The sequence below is a fragment of the Entelurus aequoreus genome, linkage group LG18 (assembly GCF_033978785.1).
Source record: "Entelurus aequoreus isolate RoL-2023_Sb linkage group LG18, RoL_Eaeq_v1.1, whole genome shotgun sequence".
Taxonomy (NCBI): Eukaryota; Metazoa; Chordata; class Actinopteri; order Syngnathiformes; family Syngnathidae; genus Entelurus; species Entelurus aequoreus.
This window is the reverse complement of record NC_084748.1, coordinates 26,469,094-26,487,135: the sequence shown is the minus strand read 5'-3', so window position 1 is coordinate 26,487,135 and position 18,042 is coordinate 26,469,094. Positions and strand designations below refer to the sequence as shown.

The 18,042-nt window shown below is 41.4% G+C and overlaps 1 protein-coding gene across 1 annotated transcript in view; it reads right to left on the bottom strand.

The window, feature by feature from the left end:
- LOC133633416 (arachidonate 12-lipoxygenase, 12R-type-like) overlaps positions 1–18,042 on the bottom strand; it is a 55,484-nt gene that overhangs the window by 18,474 nt on the left and 18,968 nt on the right. Inside the window, exons 3-7 of the mRNA XM_062025941.1 lie at positions 12,347–12,428; positions 12,153–12,275; positions 11,817–11,920; positions 5,900–6,066; positions 5,648–5,791 (exon numbers count right to left, since the gene is read on the bottom strand). Of these exons, the coding sequence (XP_061881925.1) occupies positions 5,648–5,791; positions 5,900–6,066; positions 11,817–11,920; positions 12,153–12,275; positions 12,347–12,428 (620 nt within the window). The remainder of the gene's footprint in view (positions 1–5,647; positions 5,792–5,899; positions 6,067–11,816; positions 11,921–12,152; positions 12,276–12,346; positions 12,429–18,042) is intronic.

Below are 18,042 nucleotides of genomic sequence, written 5' to 3'. Positions count from 1 at the left end.
ACTTACCATAGTATTGTAATCTCTGATCACGCCCCCACCTCAGTCGATATCAATATGGACACTCAACTTAGACCCCTTAAACAATGGCGATTCAACTCAGCCTCACTAGCAGAAGACCGTTATAGGAATTTCCTACACGAACAAATTAAGTGTTTTTTTTTAACTGAACGATTCACCAGAAATTGAAAGAGGTATACTATGGGAAGCATCTAAAGCAGACCTGGGCATTCGGCAGCCCGCGGGCCACATCCGGCCCCTTGTGCGTCCCTGTCCGGCCCACGTGAGGCCAATCATAAATTACAAAATACATTTTAAAAAGTATCTTATGTCGAGTGTGCAATACAAGGATGCTGCTTTTGTTTTGAAAAGCGTTATTTGTATTACTTCCATGTGGACGTATGCTTGTGCGCGATTGTGAGTGAATGTGAACAGCGGCAATCACAAATTACAAAATACATTTAAAAAAACATCAATGTCGTGAGTGCCATACAACTGTGCTGCTTTTATTTTGAAAAGTGTTATTTATGGGCATATGTCCGTGTGTAACCTGTGAGTGAAGGTGCACAGCAACAAGTGATGCCCGGTTATCCCCGAGACGCTAAAAAGAGAAAAGTTGATGACGAATGCCGTGTTTTCAACAAGACATGGACTGCCAAGTATTTCTTTACAAAAATTAAAGGTAAAGCCGTGTGCTTGATTTGTGGTACATAGGTTGCTGTGTTTAAAGAATATAATTTGAATCGCCACTACACGACGAAGCACGAGAAAAAATACCGGAATCTGTCTGATGAAGCACGCGCAAGGGAGGCTGATGCGTTGATGGTAAAACTGCAAACCCAACAAGGACTTTTTGCCAAATTTCACACCCCCAGAGATGCAGCCATCAGGACAAGTTTCGTCATTTCTCACAAAATCGCCAGAAAAAGTAAGGCGTTTTCTGACGGAGAGTTTATTAAGGAGTGCTTATTGGACTCTGTTGCGCTGATATGCCCGGAGAAGAGGGGCACATTTGAGAAGGTGTCACTCTCCTGACGCACTGTAACGGGGCGGGTTGAGACCATCGCTGGAAACTTGGAGCTTCAGCTGAAGAACAGAACGGCCGACTTTGACTGTTTTCGCTGGCTTTGGATGAAAGCTGCGATGTACGTAACACCGCCCAGCTGCTCATCTTCTTACGTGGGATAACTGCAGACTTTCAAATCATGGAGGAGCTGGCAGCCATGCAGTCAATTAAAGAGACAACCACAGGTAATGACTTGTTCACATAGGTAAATGCGTGTTTGGACATGTTAGGACTGAAATGGGACAAGCTGGCAGGTGTGACAACAGATGGTTGTCCAAATCTGACGGGGAAAAATGTTGGACTTTTAAAGAGGATGCAGGATAAAGTGACAGAAATTGACATTTTTGTCAGGAAGTGTTGTGTAAGACAGTGTTAAAAATAAAACCATCTAAAGCAATCTGCTTTTGTATAAAGTTAAGTTAGGTTAAATTAAATTATTATTATTATTTATCTTATGGTATATCAAAAATAATTTGAGCAAAATTTAATTGAAATATTGTCGGTGTGGCCCCCCAGCAGTGCTCAGGTTGCTCATGCGGCCCCCGGTAAAAATTAATTGCCCACCCCTGATCTAAAGCCTATATTACAGGTCAACTTATATCTTTTGTTTTAAATCTAAATAAGACAGAGACCATTCAAATCACCGGGCTGCTCCGCAAGATTAAGGACCTTGACGATAAGTACGCTTCAAACCCAGACCTGACACTATATAAAGAACGCCTTCGCCTACAAACTGACTTTGACCTATGTCTGTCAATAGAGCGAAATTACAACTACTGAAATCCAGACAACAATTTTTTTTAATCTGGGGAAAAAGCTGGCAAGCTCTTAGCCCACCGGGTCAGGGAGGAAGCATCTTCGAGGCTAATCACATCTATTCGCTCTAACACAGGAGAACTACATACTGATCCAGCTAAGATTAATGAAACATTTGCTGCATTTTATACAACATTATATACTTCAGACTGCCCCCCTTCCTCAGATGAACTGTTTAGCGATACAACATTCCCCCAGATAGAACATGGGGCTACAAGGGGCCTGGGCCAGCCCATTAGTGTCATTGAGATCACAGAAGCCATCAAATCCTTACAGAGCAGTAAGTCACCCGGCCCGGATGGCTTCAGTGCAGAATATTACAAGACTTTCTCCAGTGTTCTTGCTCCGGCTCTAAGAGACATGTATAATGAAGCATTCCTGCAACATCGTCTCCCAGAAACCTTATCGAGGGCCACCATTTCTCTCATCTTAAAAAAAGAGAAAGACCCCCTGCTTTGCAGCAGCTATAGACCAATTTCGCTCTTAAATGTAGATCTAAAAATTCTATCCAAGTTTCTCGCTCTCCGGCTCCAAAGAGTGATGCCTTCCATCATCTTGTTGGATCAAACAGGTATTATGCTAGGCCAGCAATCCTCACACTACACTCGGTGCCTCCTAAACATTATCCATTCGCCAAACCCCTCGACCCCGGAGGTGGGGGTGTCCCTCGATGCGGAGAAAGCCTTTGACAGGGTTGAATGGGAATATCTATTTGAAGTGATGGGTCGGTTTGGTTTTAATGAAGATTTAATTCTCTGGGTTAAACTTTTGTACTTGTCCCCAGTAGCTTCGGTACGTACAAATAATACACTATCCTCCCCAATTTTTCTTAAAAGAGGCACTAGACAAGGTTGCCTGTTGTCTCCATTACTGTTTGCTATTGCGATAGAACCCCTTTCTCTTTGGATGCACGCGGAGGGGGGCTTTAAAGGTATCACCCGGTCGGACACGTTGCACAAAGTGTCGCTTTATGCGGACGACTTGCTCTTGTACATCTCGGATCCTGCTAGCTCACTCCCGGTAATCTTTGACATTCTGGAGCGGTTTGGCACACACTCTGGTTACAAACTTAACTACCAAAAAAGTGAGCTGATTAATTCCTTAGCTAAACAGTTACCACGATCTTTAGCAGCATTCAAATGGGCACATGACGGGATTCATTACTTGGGAATCCTTATTACTCCGGCTATGTCTGATATGCTCCTGGGAAATTTTTTACCTCTAATTGAAAAGATGGAGAAGGACTTTGCCCGCTGGTCTGTTTTACCATTATCTCTCGCTGGCAGGATCAATCTGATGAAGATGATCACTCTGCCTAAATTCCTTTACCTTTTTCAACATATCCCCATATTTATTACAAAATAATTTTTCGATAAATTAGACAAATCCATATCCACATTTTTATGGGGGGCCGGATTCGCAAGTCGGTCCGAAAATCTCCCAAATCTGAAGGAGGGCTTGCACTCCCCAATTTTAGACAATACTTTTGGGCGGCTAATGTACAGAAACTCCTATACTGGATGGATGGAGGCTCTCAGACACTCCCGGCCTGGGTATCCCTTGAAACGGCAATCCCACACTTCTCATTACGTTCTTGCTTATGCTCATCACTCCCTTTTCCATTTAAACTTGAAGGCGCAAACACCATTGCATCGATCTCCATGAAAATATGGAACCAGCTACGGAAACACTTGGGTTTTCAGGGCCCATCTATATGGACCCCACTACTTAAAAAACAATTATTTAAACCTTCCCGTACTGACCCGGCATTCATGACTTGGCACGATCATGGTATCACCACTGGAAAGACCTCTATGCAGACGGAGTGTTCTCATCCTTCGCTGAACTCTCTTCCAAATACGATTTGCCGAACTCCCACCTTTTTCGTTTTTTTCAGGCGATGGACTTCGTAAAGAAGCAGTTCCCACACTTTCCAAATCGTCCTCTGGAAACTCTTTTAGATACATTGTTATCTTTGAGCCTTAATCATAAAAAATGCATCTCCGTGCTATATACTTCCTTAAGTTGAGTTGCTCCAAACTCTCTATCAGTGAAAAGAGCCTCGTGGGAGAGCGATCTTAATACCAACATATCCGATCAACACTGGAACTCTGCCCTGAAACTGGTCCACTTCTCCTCGATATGTGCCCGTCATAGTTTCATCCAATGCAAAGTAATCCATAAAATTCAGTACACTAATTCAAAACTATCCAAACTACCCCACTGTTAGCAATACCTGCAATAGATGCAAACAATCTCCGGCTGATCATGTCCATATGTTCTGGTCCTGCTCTAAACTATGTTCCTTTTGGGAGGAAATTTTTGACACAATCGGAAACGCATACGGTCAAAACTTTTCCCCCAACCCATTATCAGCCATTTTCGGCATATGTCCTGATAACATGTGCCCGGTACCACAAAAACGCGCTGTTGCTTTTACGACCTTGCTGGCCAGGCGATTGATCTTGTTTAATTGGAAGCTGTTTCACCCCCCATCACACGGCCGTTGGATTACACAGGTTCTCTACAATCTAAAACTGGAAAAACTTACGTTTTCGCTAAAAGGCTCTGTTCAAGCGTTTCAAAGCTCATGGAGTCCTTTCTTGCTGTATGTCAACTCTCTTGACTTATGCCCAGACGCAGATGAGGAATCATCTCCATTTTATTTATTATTATTATTTTTGTATTTATTTTTTTCTCCCTTTCTCTCTCCTTTCAGCCTCTGTCTCTGTCTCTGGCCTCGTATGGGTGTGTGTGTGAATGTGTCTGTTTTTGTCATCTTTTTTTAGGGCTATATAAATAAACATTGATTGATTGATTGATTACTTGTTATATGTTTGTGCCATATGTCCCTTGTTGGTTTGACATGAGTGTTTTGGATGGTTTGGGTTTTAAGGGAAAGGGTGTGAAGAATTTACTGACTTTAAAATTGTACTGTTTCGACTTGCACTTTTTTCTGTCTATTTGAAAATGTCAATAAAAAGAGTTGGATTAAGAAACACTAATAATATTAAGATAATACTTGGGAAATAATAAACGTTAAAATTATATTAAACAAACCTTTAACCAAGTGATCACTGCTAACTCATGCATTCTTTGACTCTACTCCCTTGGACTGGTGTGTGAGCTGCATGATTTTCTCGTTGTTTCATAAAATCTTGCACTTTTCCTCTTTTTTTATTTACCTCTTGAGGAACTCTGAAGAAACATTTGTCTTTTTCATGATTTGAAAGATTCGTACAGCCAAAAACAACACAAGGTTCAGGCGTTTTTTCTTCGAGAAAGGCTAAATGGCGCCTAGTACCCATTGAAAACAGAGCTCACTTGACCACCATGCATATTTAATGGGCGGAACGTGAGCCGGATGTAACGTCAGTAACATTTGAGCAATATGGGCCCCAATGCTAACATTATACTCACATTTTAATATCACGCTAGGTTAAGCTATTCGCTGAAGAAAAGTGACAGTTGCCACGTTTGTATCTTCTGACGAATATTAGGCAGAGCTTCAGCCTTTGTTTTAGGATGCGTAGCAAAGCCTACATTTATATTTTTGGGGGGGTTGTGTGTATACATAGGATGATGAGAGGCAGTATTATTGCCATGAGGGATGAATACTATTGTCCTTTTGTCCGCCTTCAAGCTTTAAAGTAAAATAAATGTCAACCCCAAAATTCAGGAGCAACAGGTAAAATGGGAACATCAGGGGAGAGCAGTAAAATGTATAACTATTTTTTAATTTTTAACACTGCCCTATATTAATGTTACCTGAATGGCGATAGGCATCAGCTTGTCATCTGGTCTCTTGTGAAACAGAACCAGGGGCGCCGTTAAGTACTGCTGCTTTCCTAAAACTGTGTTTGCTGGCAATCCGTCCAGGTTCTTGTAGTCGCACAGGTAAATGTTCCCTTGCTGTTTGAGGGGAAACAAATCTGGATGTCTATCTTGTCGAGTTGAATGAAAAAATAGTTGGCTCGTGACTTCAAGTTAATGCGGAAGAAATGTGAAACGAGCAAGTACCCCCAACTCATTAGACAGCTTTAACCCCTCAGGAAAGAAGACCATGTCATCGGTCACGGGGAAGTTTGGCGGCAGAGTTTTGCAACGTCGGATCAGGATGGGATTGATGCCGTTTAAATATTGGTATCCGAAGAAATCATCTTCCTTCCAGTGTTGCCGGATGTAATCTGAGAAAAGAGCAGACTTTTTACTTGTTGTCAGTCAATCATTGTCAGACTTTGCTGGATTTATCGCATAACTAATTGACACAACCATTACAAGTTGTATGAACATTTTGCCAAAATGGTGGGCAGAGGTGGGTGTAGGACCTAAAAATGTCACTCAAGTAAGAATACAATTACTTTCAAACAGTGGTCAGGAACCTGTTTGGCTGAGAGAGCCATGAAACCCAAATATTTTTAAATGCATTTTTATGAGAGCCATATGATATATTTTTTAAGAAATCGAAGAACCTCTTTATTGTCATTGCACAAATACAACATTTCAATTTAACATGGAATACAACTATATGTGTATTTTAAAGAGAATTTTTTTTAGTGTATAATAAGTCTAAATGTATTCTTCATTATAATGTTTTTTTACTGAAGCGAACCAAAAATATTTTAAATATTTCTTACCTTTAATGCGACATGTGTCGAAGTGACCCTTCACATTGGCTGTGGAAATTGTGTTAGATGTAAATATAAACAGAATACATTGATTTGCAAATCATTTTCAACCCATATTCAGGTGAATATGCTACAAAGACAACATATTTGATGTTCAAAGTACAAAATACCATGATTGGGTATAAAAGTAGATTCCATGAAATGCTCAGTCATTCACAAACAAGGATGGGAAGAGGGTCACCACTTTGTCAACAAATGCGTGAGAAAATTGTTGAATAGTTTAAGAAAAACCTTTCTCAAGCAGCTATTGCAAGGAATTTAGGGATTTCACCATCTACGGTTCGTAATATCATCAAAGGGTTCAGAGAATCTGGAGAAATCACTGCACATAAGCAGCTAAGCCCGTGACCTTCGATCCCTCAGGCTGTACTGCTTCAACAAGCGACATCAGTGTGTAAAGGATATCACCACATGGGCTCAGGAACACTTCAGAAACCCACTGTCGGTAACTACAGTTGGTCGCTACATCTGTAAGTGCAAGTTAAAACTCTTATGCAAGGCGAAAACCGTTTTTCAACAACAAACAGAAACGCCGTCGGCTTCGCTGGGCCTGAGCTCATCTAAGATGGACTGATACAAAGTGGAAAAGTGTTCTGTGGTCTGACGAGTCCACATTTCAAATTGTTTTTGGAAACTGTGGATGTTGTGTCCTCCGGACCAAAGAGGAAAAGAACCATCCGGATTGTTATAGGCGCAAAGTTGAAAAGTCAGCATCTGTGATGGTATGGGGGTGTATTAGTGCCCAAGACATGGGTAACTTACACATCTGTGAAGGCGCCATTAATGCTGAAAGGTACATACAGGTTTTGGAGCAACATATGTTGCCATCCAAACAACGTTACCATGGACGCCCCTGCTTATTTCAGCAAGACAATGCCAAGCCACGTGTTACATCAACTTGGCTTCATAGTAAAAGAGTGAGGGTACTAGACTGGCCTGCCTGAAGTCCAGACATGTCTCCCATTGAAAATGTGTGGCGCATTATGAAGCCTAAAATACCACAATGGAGACCCCCGGACTGTTGAACAACTTAAGCTGTACATCAAGCAAGAATGGGAAATAATTCCACCTGAGAAGCTTAAAAAATGTGTCTCCTCAGTTCCCAAACCTTTACTGAGTGTTGTTAAAAGGAAAGGCCATGTAACACAATGGTGAACATGCCCTTTCCCAACTACTTTGGCACGTGTTGCAGCCATTAAATTCTAGGTTAATTATTATTTGCAAAAAAAAAATAAAGTTTATGAGTTTGAACATCAAACATCTTGTCTTTGTAGTGCATTCAACTGAATATGGGTTGAAAAGGATTTGCAAATCATTGTATTCCGTTTATATTTACATCTAACACAATTTCCCAACTCATATGGAAACGGGGTTTGTAATGCTATCATTTAATATTAGAAACACCGCAGGACCTGCTCTCTCCACAAAGACAAAATCCTCTTTCCATTCGTCCTGAAATGTATGACACTCTACAAACTATCAAGTTGAACATTTGGTTTAAAGGCCTACTGAAATAAAACATTTTTATTTAAACTGGGATAGCAGATCCATTCTATGTGTCATACTTGATCATTTTGCGATATTGCCCTATTTTTGCTGAAAGGATTTAGTAGAGAACATCGACGATAAATTTCGCAACTTTTGGTCGCTGATAAAAAAAGCCTTGCCTGTACCGGAAGTAGCGTGACGTCGCAGGTTGAAGGGCTCCTCACATTTCCCCATTGTTTTCAATGCAGCGAGAGCGATTCGGACCGAGAAAGCGACGATTTCCCCATTAATTTGAGCCAGGATGAAAGATTCGTGGATGAGGAACGTGAGAGTGAAGGATTAGAGTGCAGTGCAGGACGTATCTTTTTTCGCTCTGACCGTAATTTAGGTACATTGGATTCCACACTCTCTCCTTTTTCTATTGTGGATCACGGATTTGTATTTTAAACCACCTCGGATACTATATCCTCTTGAAAATGAGAGTCGAGAACGCAAAATGGACATTCACAGTGACTTTTATCTCCACGACAATACATCGGCGAAACACTTTAGCTACGGAGCTAACGTGATAGCATCGGGCTTAACTGCACATAGAAACAAAATAAATAAGCCCCTGACTGGAAGGATAGACAGAAGATCAACAATACTATTAAACCCTGGACCTGTAACTACACGGTTAATGCTTTCCAGCCTGGCGAAGCTTAACAATGCTGTTGCTAACGACGCCATTGAAGCTAACTTAGCTACGGGACCTCACAGAGCTATGCTAAAAACATTAGCTATCCACCTACGCCAGCTCTCATCCGCTCATCACGACCCGTGCTCACCTGCGTTCCAGTGATCGACGGCGCGACGAAGGACTTTACCCGATCATCGATGCGGTCGGTGGCCCGGAGACGGAGGAAGTCAAGGTGAGGACAGCGGTGCGGCGGCGGGCGTTGTAGCTTTCCACGACACCCCGGCCGCCATCGGAGTCGGCAAGAAACATATATTTCCCCAAAGTTACGTACGTGACATGCACATAGCGACACGCACGTACGGGCAAGCTATCAAATGTTTGGAAGCCAAAGCTGTACTCACGGCTGCTATCCAACTAAGTCCTCCTGGTTGTGTTGCTGCAGCCGCTGCTAATACACCGATCCCACTTACAGCTTTCTTCTTTGCAGTCTCCATTGTTCATTAAACAAATTGCAAAAGATTCACCAACACAGATGTCCAGAATACTGTGGAATTTTGCGATGAAAACCGAGCTGTTTGTATTGTGATACAATGTGTCCGAATACATCCGCTTCAACCATCGATGTCACGCGCAAACGTCATCATACATAGACGTTTTCAACCGGAAGTTTCCCGGGAAATTTAAAATTGCACTTTATAAGTTAACCCGGCCGTATTGGCATGTGTTGCAATGTTAAGATTTCATCATTGATGTATAAACTATCAGACTGCGTGGTCGGTAGTAGTGGGTTTCAGTAGGCCTTTAAAGGCAAGGCATATACTTCTTGAACTCACAAATGTAGCTGCGATTGGCTCATACCTGTCAAGATTTGCCTGTCATAATATGGGAAAATGGGTACAAATTTTGGATTTTTATTTCAATCACCAATCATCGTTGAATCAATGAAGAAAAAAAATGCTACATGTGCTATGCTGAATTTGAACTCTGTCTTTTATAAGATTAGTTTTAACAACAATTCAATACATATCATAATATGTTGTTGCCGATGCAATTCAGGGACAATATTTGTTTGTTTAGAGCAATAATATCCTAAACAATTAATTGGGTTGAAATCAATTCAGTACATTTTTAACCATAAATTCAACCAATTTGACTGTGAAATAAATACGTGGATAGTGGACACTACATGTGAAATTTTCTACACTCCTGTTAATTCTTGTAAGGAAATTAGGTATTAATTGAATACGGATATAAACAATAACATAAACAACAATTAATGGCCAATATATTTACATTTTATTTGAATAAATTGCCACCAACACTTTAGGTCAATTAACAAGATAAAACATGTTCTGCTCTCTTTTTCAGTATTCAATAATTTTTGAATAAAAGTACAGTAACCAACATTTTTACAGTAGATTCACCTACTTTTGCTCATCATCATAAAAATAATACAATATTAACATAAAAAAACCAACTTCTCTTTAGGTCGAATTAACAGTAGGTTTACCTGCTACGTTTTCTGCTGCTGCAGTGAGACTGCTGCTAGTGCCCGGGCCAATGGTGTGTTTGCAGTCCCATGGCACTTTGGTTCGAGATATTTATCATTGTGTTTTACTTGACCTTTACATACTCTACAAATAGCGAGCGACGTATTAAGAACATCGCAGTCTTTGCAAAAGACTAAATATTTTCGAACACTGGACCGCAACGGTGGCTTGATCATTACTTGTTCGTCTGCTTGTCTTCTGGTATCCATCATACCCGTTTTGGTGACTGATGACCAGGGCAATGACGTCACAGACGGACTCGAATAACGTTTAACATCTTCATATCATTAATAGTTCTAAAACCAACTTTCTATAAAGTAATCTATTTTGGAATCCGATTTTCTCTATTCTCGTATCGATGAATTCGATTGATTTCCTTTTAAAATAATGTCGGATCCATATACAGAAGGCCAACTTGCCGAGCACAGCTTAAAGTCGTCAAATTTTAGAAATATAAATCGATAGATCGACGTAATGGATGACTCGTCAAACCCCTCCCTAGTCTTTAACCATTGCGCCATCAATTCTTGACAGTCAGGTCAATTGCGGGCTCCTTCACATCGCTTATAGTGCTCATTTTTCAATCTGGCTCATATATTTTCTCCTTGGATTTTACAGAAATCATTGTCTTCAAGTCCGGCCAACTCTCTCTTGCATCTCTCTCTCGCTGCGCTGCAAGTGGTTATCCATCCATCCATTTTCTACCGCTTATTCCCTTCGAGGTCGCGGGGAGCGCTGGAGCCTATCTCAGCTACAATCGGGCGGAAGGCGGGGTACACCCTGGACAAGTCGCCAACTCATCGCAGGCAAGTGGTTATCTAAATAACTAATTGAGTAAGAGTAAATCTTAAGTATGTATTTTTCAATGGCACTGACATTACAACTTTAGTTGGTGTGTGTTCGTGAGAGAGAGAACTGACTACAGCATGTACTACAAGAGATGCATTTATTTTCATGTCTTCCTTGCGATGTCTAAGTTGAATTTCAAAGGTGACCAACATCTCGGTTTATAACCACAGCCTTTTACTATGTAGGTGTGGTACATGATTTATAATTTAGCACAAAAGTTTACCAACTCAGAGGCGATATAGAAGCTCGCCGACTAGGTATGTCAATACGCTGTTCAAAGTACCTCCTCGGCGTTAAAAACAACATTGGTAATACAAGTCACGGCATGTAAATGGGGTATTATTGGCGTTTTCTTAGAGGGCTCTATGGGCGGAATAGGTGACTCCTATTAGCTACGTTGTTAGTCATATAGTATGAGCCGTATATTACAAATTAGAAGGCATAAAAAAGAGAAAAAAGTGTTCCTGACTCACAGGAATTGCGAATTTAAGACCAAATTCCAAAAAACGTGCACTTTCTCATTAAGCTCAGGTAACTATAACAAAGTAAATGTAGCGCGTTACTACCCACCTCTGGACATAGATTCATCAAAACATTAAAAGTTAATTCCATTGGTGAGCGCTTTGTGAGTACATAGAACCTTCTCATTTGTCTTTACCAGACCACATAAGATCCCACCGTACCATATAGGTTTGAGGTTCTGCAACTCAACACATTGTGGATTTCGTCGAGATTCTTCCAATTGTTGCGGTTTTCTGTCAGCTTTTTCAGACAATTCCCAATTTTCCTTGAAAACACAATCAGCAGCTGAATGATAACACAATAGCAGAAAGACAAACTTTATCCAAGACTTGACTAAGGGCAGCATGAAAACTCAGCAAAGTGGAGACAGTGGAGCAACTAGCATTAGCATGTTTTTTTTGGTCAGTTTCCATCTTGTATCCATCAAAAGATGACAAATCTGCTCCACCAATGAGCAATCAGCATAGGTCACCCATTCAGTACATTAAATATCTTACCCATAGAACCCTGTTATGTAAAACTGTATAGTTTTAGTCCAGGAGAACTTGTTCTTATCCGGCAGGCCACCAACACCATCTGCTTTAATGGTGCGTGGCAAGCGTGAGTCATACTCGTCCCATCTGTTGGAGGGGAGGGCATAATGGTTCATTTTAGTACGTTAATAAATGTAATAAAGAAATTGAACTTTCACCTATATTCCTTACGCCGCTGGAGGAGCTCCTGCTTCCGTGCGTACAGACCAAGAGGGTTTTCTTCCTCATAGATCTTCAGAGCTTTCAGGAAAAAAAAATACAGATTATTAAAGGGGACCTATGAGGATTTTCCTCTTATCTGACAATGTTAAAATATTGGATACTCATGTTAAACAATGCCAAAGCATCCAATCATACGGTTCATATATTCGGGCGTGAACTTGCATGCAGTTCTGGTTGAGCATTGAGGGTTTCAATCACAATCTAAAAGGAACGTCGCAACACACTAAGCATTTTTAGACACACTTAAAGGGGAATTACACTTTTTGGAGGAATTTTGCCCATTTTTCACAATCATTATGATGAGATAGGCTGCAGCGACCCCGAACGGGACAAGCAGTAGACAATGGATAGATGGATGGCATTATGAGAGACAAGAACAAATGTTTTTTTTTGTTAGAATTTTAAAGATGATAAAAAACGCTTGGAAGATGCAGCTAATGGGAGTCACCGTTGTAGTGTGGAGAATGCATATATGTTTAAGAGTTTTTTCTTTATTCATAGTCATGTTTAAAGCAGCTAGTATTTTTCCATTTGTACTCTTTCTATGTTTGTATCTTATCTTACCTTGAAGGCTTGGAATGTGGGAATTGGAGTACTCCCTTTATATCTTATCTGTATTCAAACAATGAGGCTGTATTCCTTTCTGGACAGGGTGGGGGCTGTTTTCCTATTCAAGAAGTTGTCTCTTTCCGTTTGAATGTTAGACCATTGTGAGATGCTGATATGACTGTATTGGTGTGGGCTGGTCTTCTAAAGCTTTAGTAAAACGTGATAATATTCCTATTCTGTCTTGAGCAGGCCTGGGCAATTATTTTGACTAGGGGGGCCAAATTTAGAGAAAAAAATGTGTCTGGGGGCCGGTATATCTATTTTTAGGAAAACTAATACAAAACCTCACAATAAAGTCTGATTGAATGCTAAAAACGGAATTTATTTTTTTTCTATGAAGGATAAAACACTGAATATTGAGAACATATGAACGTCACACCCCCTCTCAATCGACATATTTTACAATCAAGCCAAATGCAACAAAAATGCAACAAACACAGCGAAATATGAACGTGAAGGGTAAAAAACAAAAACAATCTGATATATGTGATATATCACTAAGCTTTAGAACTTTCTTGTAAAATCTCCTTCCGCGTCTGTCCCTGACACCCACATTTCAGGCTCTGGAAATACTCTGTGGAAACGCTCCCCACCCACACTTCTTGGTGCCTGGTCTAACCTGCTGTGACGTAGATTACCATAGTAACTAGTAGGGTTGTACGGTATACGGGTATTAGTATAGTACCACGATACTAATGAATCATATTCGGTACCATACCGCCTCTGAAAAGTACCGGTCCGCCACACCCTAAGATTTTTTGTTAAAATAAAGCCAATAATGCAATTTTTTCCAGTCCCCTTTATTTAGAAAAGTATCGAAAATTACCGAAAAGTATCTAAATAATATTGGCATCGGGACAACACTAGTCACTAAAATATCATGCAAAAGTGCAGATTCCAACCATTGAAATACTTTGTATAGTTCAAGACTTACGGTCATTTGAAAACATCACTGCATATCAAAACTTTCCATCTTAGAGATCTATATATATATAGTAACAGACACGTTCATAACAATATGTAATCAGTTCAATACGTACCGTATTTTGAGCAATTCAATCATTTCCGGGAGTGACTTCTTCCGCGGATTGATTTCTGTATCCAGTGTTTCTACTTCTGGATACAAAACGCTTATAAACGACTATTTTTGGACAAATGAGGATTCACAAACTTATTGTTTTGAAGCTGAAAAAACGAAGGATTAACTGCTGCTTCTAGAAGCGAGCATGAAGAAGAGGGTGAAACGTTGGAGAGGAGAGAAGCCTTTAAAGTGAGGTGAAATCGACTCAAAGCTGCATATGTGGAACTTGAAGCTAAGCTATTTCATCATAAATGGCGCGATTACTCATAATTAACTTAAAAAAACGTCCCTGGCCAGCTGGACCAAACAGAAAACACAGTCCATCAAGTGAGTCACTTCATTATTTATCATGATACACACAGCTACGTCACGCGTGTTATTACAACTGCAGTACATACGCTGTCTGGCTAGCTCAGCTGTGTACAAACACAACATTAAATGTGGGCTAATACTATACAGACACTGTAATATGATTGTTCATGCTTTTTATTCTGTATAGACTGTGACCTAACAATGGAGCCTAGGGGAGTTGCTCTTTTCTGTCTGTAAAGCGCTCTAAAAAACATCCTAACACCTCCATCAATGTTTTATATACACACTGTATATATATATATATATATATATATATATATATATATATATATATATATATATATATATATATATATATATATATATATATATATATATATATATATATATATATATATATATATATAGTTTTTTTATTTTTATTTTATTTTATTTTATTTTTTTAAAAATTTTGTGATAGAGTGATTGGAGCACATACTCGCTGGTCACAAAAAACATTCATGAAGTTTGGTTCTTTTATGAATTTATTATGGGTCTACTGAAAATATGACCAAATCTGCTGGGTCAAAAGTATACATACAGCAAGCTTCTGGCAAGCTTGTGGATGGCTACCAAAAGCTCCTTATTGCAGTGACGCTAGCACGGTGCTAGCACGGTGCTAGCTCTGCTGCACGATACAATCAGTGCACAACAGAACAAATATACCGACGCATTCCACATCATAGCGGGGGATTTTAATCATGCCGACCTGAAAAAGGTGCTCCCTAAACTACACCAGCATGTGAAGTCTGCTACGAGGGGAGCTAACACACTGGACAAAGTATATTCCAACATAAAAAATGGATATAGAGCCAAACAACTACCTCAACTAGGCAAGTCTGACCACATGTCCCTGCTCCTGTTACCAGCTTACATACCAATAAGGAGAAGTGCTCCTATCATAACCAAAATGGTCAAGACATGGCCGGAGGGAGCCATGGAACAGCTGCAGGACTGCTTTGAAACAACAGACTGGTCAGTTTTTGAAAAGTCAGACTTGGAGCAGTACACAGCAGCAGTCCTGGGGAACATTAAACACCGCATAGACACTGTCACAGTGGACAAGCGCATCCGGGTCCACCCCAACAGGAAGCCATGGATGACAAAAAAAATACAGGGCTTACTCAAAGAGAGAGACATTGCCTTCAAAGCGCAGGACCAGGCACTCTACAGTGCTGCCAGAGCCAATCTGAAGAGAGGTATCAGAGAGGCAAAAGCCGAGCACAGGAGGAAAATGGAAGACCACCTTCAGAGCAACAACACCAAGGAGGTATGGAAAGGAATACAACACATGACCAACTTCAGACCCAGTAACCCCTCGGCTGACGGCGACGCCTCTCGAGCGGGGGAGTTAAACAGCTTCTTCGCCCAATTTGAGAGAAAGACACCTGCGACCGTCACAACACCCCCACCTAACACCCACAGCAGCCGTACCCTTATACTGGAGGAGCATGAGGTGAGGCGCACGCTGAGGGCGGTGAACCCGAGGAAGCCTACGGGCCCAGATGGGGTCCCGGGACAGGTACTGAGGGACTGTGCAGACCAGCTGGCTGGGGTATTTACTAAGATCTTCACCCAGTCCCTCTCTCAGGCCGTCATCCCATCATGCCTGAAGACCTCCACAATAATCCCAGTAACGAGGAAGAACTCCATCAGCTGCCTGAATGACTACCGTCCAGGTGCACTTACACCTATAGCCATGAAGTGCTTTGAGAAGCTGGTACGAACCCATATCACCTCAGTCCTCCCTCCCGAGCTCGACCCACACCAGTTTGCCTACAGAGCCAACAGGTCCACAGAGGACACCATCACCACAGCTCCTCTCTGGGTCACCTGGAGACGGGGGGAGATACATGCATTTAACACCATAATACCTGACAGACTGGTGTCCAAACTGTCAGACCTGGTTTTATCGAACTCCATCTGCATGTGGATTAAGGACTTCTTATCCAACTGCCCCCAGAGGGTGCAGTTGGGCCGCCACATGTCATCGAGCCTATACCTCAGCACCGGCTCTACACAAGGCTGCTTGCTGAGTCCCCTACTCTAATCCCTCTACACATATGACTGCACACCTGCCCACTCCAGCAACTCCGTCACGGGACGAGGTGGAGAAGCTGTCGGAGTGGTGCACAGTAAACAACCTGGCCCTGAACACCTCCAAGACCAAGGAGCTGGTCATAGACTTCAGGAGGAAAAAAAAGGACATCCTGCCCCTGGTCATCAGCGGTGACTGCGTGAAGAGGGCCTCCGACTTCCGCTTCCTGGGAGTCCGCCTGGACGATGACCTAACCTGGAGCACCAGCACCACGGCTACCATCAAGAAGGCACACCAGAGACTGCACTTCTTGAGAATACTCAGGAACAACCACCTCTCACAGTAACTGCTGGTGTCCTTCTACCGGTGCTCTATTGAGAACATCCTGACCTACTGCATCTGCGTGTGGTTCAGCAGCTGCACGGCCGCAGAGAGAAAGGCGCTCCAGAGGGTCGTAAAGACAGCCCAGAAGATCATAGGATGCCCCCTCCCCTCCCTGGCTGACCTGTACAGCTCCCGCTGTCTCAGGAAAGCACAGAGCATCCTGAAAGACCCATTCCACCCTGGGCACTGCCACCTAGAACTCCTACCCTCGGGCAGACGCTATAGGGTGCTAAATGCGGGCACAAATAGACTAAAAAACGGTTTTTACCCAAGAGCCATAGTAGCATTAAACAGGCCTGAGTGAGCACAATGTGTCCGTCATGTCCTCATGTGTTATGTCTTTTTATTTTTTCGGACTATAATGTGCAATAATGTTCTATGTGTATATGTATATATATATGCATATATATGGATATATGCATGTTTGTGGATATATACATATATATAGATACATATCTTCTTTTTTATAATTTTTTTACTATTCATATTACTAAATTATTGTGTATGCACCTTAGGGGATCTGCTCCAATTCCGTTGTTCTTTGAACCTGTTCACTGTAATAATGACAAATACAACTCTATTCTACAAAAGTATTCTATTCTACTTCATGAGAGATAAACATGTTAAAATAATCACTCACAGTACAACGTCAGCTCACACTGGGATGCTGACTGAGGGTATTTTCAAATCTTGCGGTTTAGATGAAGAATGAATCATAATTATTGCGAAAGGATAAAAAAATGCCAGGTAGGCAAACTAGCATCTTTTAGGCCCCGTTTAAGCTCAGTCTAAACGCTCCAAAGTGCTTCAAATCTGATCTTTTCGCATCAGATTCAGGACACATCAGGAGGTCGTCCTGACTCCGATTTTAAACGCAATGCGACCTGAATGCGACCCGTATGTGACTTTTTCGTCATCTTAGCGCGAGCTACGTCATTCATGTGCGCCGGGAAAGATGCAGTCGCCAGCGGAAGTGGATATTTCATCACAACTTTCGGTTTTGGTGAGCAAAGTCTACTTAAGACGACCACATTTTCGGTGCATCACTTGCCAATAGTGCGCAAATATTAAGCTATATGTAATAAATGGACATATATATTTAGTAGGTGTGTGTGAAAAAATCGATTCGATTTCGAATCGCGATTCTCACGTTGTGCGATTCAGAATCG